The sequence below is a fragment of the Chrysemys picta genome, chromosome 2 (genome assembly GCF_011386835.1).
Source record: "Chrysemys picta bellii isolate R12L10 chromosome 2, ASM1138683v2, whole genome shotgun sequence".
In the NCBI taxonomy this organism is placed as follows: domain Eukaryota; kingdom Metazoa; phylum Chordata; order Testudines; family Emydidae; genus Chrysemys; species Chrysemys picta.
Window position 1 is genome coordinate 165778842 of NC_088792.1, and position 4741 is coordinate 165783582.

Here is a 4741-nt window from a genome sequence, read left to right on the forward strand (position 1 = left end):
GCTTGTTCAGCATTATAAAAATAGATATTAGATGTTAAGTAGATAAGACTGTCTTTAGACTTTATAAAATGCTCATAGGCTGCTGCATGTATTGATCTCACTTATAATCTCTTTAGCCCATGGTATAGAGTTATATTGAGTGTTTGCATTATAAACCTCTGTAATTGTGTAACGCAACAAACAGGAAAAGAAGCATTGATTAAGGTAAAGTGCTCACCCTGCACATAAGAATGGCCCATTGGAAGCAATTGATGAATGGTGTAGTATCACAGGACAGAGACTTTTCTGATTGCAAGAGGTGCAAGAATTCCTAAACATAAGTGCAGAGATCCCCATGCAGCTTGGCATGGGTTAGCCCTGAAATAAAATATTTTGAATTGACAGCTCACTACATCTCTGTCACTATTAGGATTTAGACTGCAACTCATTTGTGGTATATGCTTGCTTGCTTTAACCTGTATTACTAACCTTATTTCTTTTTCCTAGTTAATAAAACGTTTGTTAGTTTATTACAGAATTGGCTACAGGCCTTGTTTTTTGTGTGAGATCCAAGATACCAGGTGATCTGGGATAAGTGACTGATCTCTTGAGACTGGAAGCAACCTGAATATTTTGTTATTTTTAATATAAGTGGCCATTTTTCACTCAGTCCAGCTTGCCTGGGTGGCAAGAGAGACTGGAGTGGCTAAGGGGACTGTCTGTGACCCCATTGGTAAGATTGTTATAGTGATCCAGAGTTCATTTTTGTGAATGAGTTGGTGAAATCTAATTATAGAACATACCACCAATTTGGGGTGTCTGCCCTGTTTTTAACAGTTTGCCATGAGGTAGGCACTCACAGTCATAAGCCACTCCTGACAACATGACAGTGGGAATAAACTAATCTTTTGAAACTGCTACTGATTTTGATAACATGAACCCTGATAAAATAGATTTACTAATGTAAAACCTAAAACAAATATGAACATATGAATTCTTTCATCTTCCAATATGTTCTTAACCTTTTAAAACTTTCCTGGGTGGGGTGGGGGGGGGGGGGTGGGAGTTGAGCCTTCTGGAACATCTTCATCCAGAACCCAAGAACTGAATCCAAACTAAGGGGGAGTTTTTCAAAGGCACTGAGCACTTAGGTGCCCAATTCCCACTGCCTTTCCTTGCTGCCCTTCTTATAGTTGAATCTTTCTGAAGTTTTAAAAGATTTGTGCACCACACCATGTTTACCTGGGAATCTTCCAAGTCAAGTCAGAGAGAAACAGATCTAGTTGTGGGTGTTGAAATGGCTAGTTAGTGCTTTGAATGATACAGTGCTGAAAAACTCATTCACTCACCTGCAGGGAATGCCTGCTCAATCCTTCTGAATTCCAGTTTTCTATGCTGAGGACACACAGGACCCTAAGAGATGCACCAGTTGAGCATATAGCCAGCCAAATGTACATGGGTTTCCCCTAATAGAACAAGGGGGAAGGAGAAAGCCATCTACACTACTAATATGGCCCTATTACCATAGTATCTGAGTACCTCACAATCTTTAATGTATTTATCCTTATAACAGCCCTGTGAGTTAGTGAAGTGCTATCATCCCCATTTTACAGATGGAAAACTGAGGCACAGAGATTATAGCCCAGATCCTCAAAGATGGAAGTTAGGAACCTAAACACCTCTGAGGATCTGGGCCTAAGAGACTTGCCAAAGGTCACACAAGCAGTCTCTTGTAGAGCAGAAAATTGAAGCTAGGTTGTCTGAATCCCATGCTAGCGCCTTAACTCCACTGGACTATCTTTCCTCTCATTGCTTCCCCTCCCCTCCCCACCCCACCCCACCCATTCTTTGGTAGTCAGTTTAACCTTTCTTTCTTCTATGAGGCCTGGTCTACACTACGGGTTTAGGTCGACTTTAGCAGCGTTAAACCGAATTAAGCCTGGACACGTCCACACAACGAAGCCCTTTCTTTCGACTTAAAGGGTCCTTTAAACCGGTTTCTTTACACCACCTCTGACGAGGGGATTAGCGATAAAACCGGTCTTCGCGGGTCGGAATTGGGGTAGTGTGGACGGAATTCAACGTTATTGGCCTCCGGGAGCTATCCCACAGTGCTTCATTGTGACCGCTCTGGACAGCACTCTCAACTCAGATGCACTGACCAGGTAGACAGGAAAAGACCCGCGAAGGTTTGAATTTCATTTCCTGTTTGCCCAGCGTGGAGAGCACAGGTGACCCCACAGAGCTCATCAGCACAGGTAACCGTGATGGAGTCCTCCCAGGATCGCAAAAGAGCTCCAGCATGGACCGAACGGGAGGTACGAGATCTGCTCGCCATATGGGGAGATGAAGCAGTGATAGCTGAACTCCGTAGCAGTAAAAGAAATGGAAAAGTATTAGAAAAGATCTCCAAGGCCATGAAGGACCGAGGCCATAACAGGGACACACAGCAGTGCCGCGTGAAAATTAAGGAGCTACGGCAAGCTTACCACAAAGCCAGAGAAGCAAACGGAAGGTCCGGGGCAGAGCCGCAAACTTGCCGCTACTACGCGGAGCTGCATGCGATCCTAGGGGGTGCAGCCACCACTACCCCAACCGTGTGCTATGACTCTCTCACTGGAGAAACACACAGGGAAGACGGTTCGGGGAACGAGGAAGATGACGATGGAGGTACTGTAGGTAGCTCACAGCAGCAAGGAAGTGGAGAAACCGGTTTCCCCAACAGCCAGGATATGTTTGTGACCCTGGACCTGGAACCAGTAACCCCCGAACTCACCCAAGACCCTCAGGGCACACAGGAGACCTCTGGTGAGTGTAACTTTGTAACTATTTGTAAACATTACAAAAAAAAAGCAAGCGTGTTTAATGATTACTTTGCCCTGGCAATCGCGGCCAGTACATCTACTGGAAAAGTCTGTTAACGTGTATGGGGATGGAGCGGAAATCCTCCAGGGACATCTCCAGAAAGTTCTCCTGGTTGAAATGGGGTGATTTTATTAAGGGGACATTCAGAGGCGCCCGTTCCTGCTCTTCTGACCAGAAATGTTCCCCGCTGTTAACCACGCGGTGGGGGGAGGGGTGAAGTGATCATCCCAGAGAATCGTGTGTGTTTGTGTGTGTGGTGGGGGTTTACTTGTGTTTGTGCCGCATGTTAACCGGGAAACCGCAGCCCCCTCCTTTTACATTGAAACCCCATTTTAAATGGACAACCCAATTCATCCTTGATATGGGAAATGCGCTGCTGTTTGCAACCTTTCCCGCATGTTAAGAAGGTTAAAAAACCCAAAACACTGTGGCCTACGATGGCTGCCTGCAAGCCGAAATATGCGACCTTGTAATGAAAGAGTGTACCCATTGTTCCCAAAAATGTGTCTTTTTTAACCACCTCTCCCTTCTCCTCCGCCAGCTGCAAATGTTTCTCCTTCGCAGAGGCTCGTGAACATTAGAAAGAGAAAACGTAGGACGAGGGACGAGATGTTCACGGAGCTGCAGATGTCCGCCCAGGCTGATAGAGCACAGCAGAATGCGTGGAGGCAGTCAATGACGGAGATGAGAAAAGCCCAATATGAACGAGAGGAGAGGTGGCGGGCTGAATCGCGGGAAGAACAGAGCAAGTGGCGGGCTGAAGACGATAGGTGGCGTCAGCTTGCAGACAGACGGCAAGAGGCAATGCTCCGTCTGCTGGAGCATCAAACTGATATGCTCGAGCGTATGGTTGAGTTGCAGGAAAGGCAGCAGGAGCAGAGACCGCCGCTACAGCCACTGTGTAACCAACAGCCCTCCTCCCCAAGTTCCATAGCCTCCTCACCCAGACGCCCAAGAACACGGTGGGGGGGCCTCCGTCCACCCAGTCACTCCACCCCAGATGATCGCCCAAGCATCAGAAGGCTGGGCTTCAATAAGAGTTAAAGTTTTAAAATGCAGTGTGTCCTTTTCCATCCCTCCTCCCCCACCCATCCCAGCTACCTTGGCAATTATCCCCCTACCTCTGTAAGGAACTAATAAAGAATGCATGAATGTTAAAAAAAAATGACTTTATTGCCTCTGCAAGCGGGAGGGGAGGGTGGGGTGGGGTGGTTGGTTTACAGGGAAGTAGAGTGAACCGGGTCGGGGGGGGGGGGGTTGGAGGGTTCATCAAGGAGAAACAAACAGAAGTTTCACACAGTAGCCTGGCCAGTCACAAAACTCGTTTTCAAAGCTTCTCTGATGCGCACCGCGCCCTGCTGTGCTCCTCTAACCGCCCTGGTGTCTGGCTGCGCGTAATCAGCGGCCAGGCGAGTTGCCTCAACCTCCCACCCCGCCATAAAGGTCTCCCCCTTACTCTCACAGATATTGTGGAGCGCACAGCAAGTAGCAATAACAATGGGGATATTCTTTTCGCTGAGGTCTGAGCGAGTCAGTAAGCTGCGCCAGCGCGCTTTTAAACGTCCAAATGCACATTCCACCACCATTCGGCACTTGCTCAGCCTGTAGTTGAACAGGTCCTGACTCCTGTCCAGGCTGCCTGTGTACGGCTTCATGAGCCATGGCATTAAGGGGTAGGCTGGGTCCCCAAGGATCACGATAGGCATTTCAACATCGCCAATGGTCACTTTCTGGTCCGGGAAGAAAGTCCCTTCCTCCAGCTTTCGAAACAGAGCAGAGTTCCTGAAGACGCGAGCATCATGTACCTTTCCCGGCCATCCCACGTTGATGTTGGTGAAACGTCCCTTGTGATCCACCAGGGCTTGCAGCAGCATTGAAAAGTACCCCTTGCGGTTTA

At 47.8% G+C, this 4741-nt stretch overlaps 1 protein-coding gene across 1 annotated transcript; it reads left to right on the top strand.

The window, feature by feature from the left end:
* Positions 1-1864: 1864 nt before the first annotated feature.
* LOC135981588 (uncharacterized) lies at positions 1865-4017 on the top strand. Its single transcript, XM_065584767.1, has 2 exons — positions 1865-2787; positions 3386-4017. The coding sequence occupies exons 1-2, from the start codon at positions 2247-2249 to the stop codon at positions 3886-3888; spliced, it is 1044 nt and encodes a 347-aa protein (XP_065440839.1). The 5' UTR covers positions 1865-2246; the 3' UTR covers positions 3889-4017.
* Positions 4018-4741: the final 724 nt, after the last annotated feature.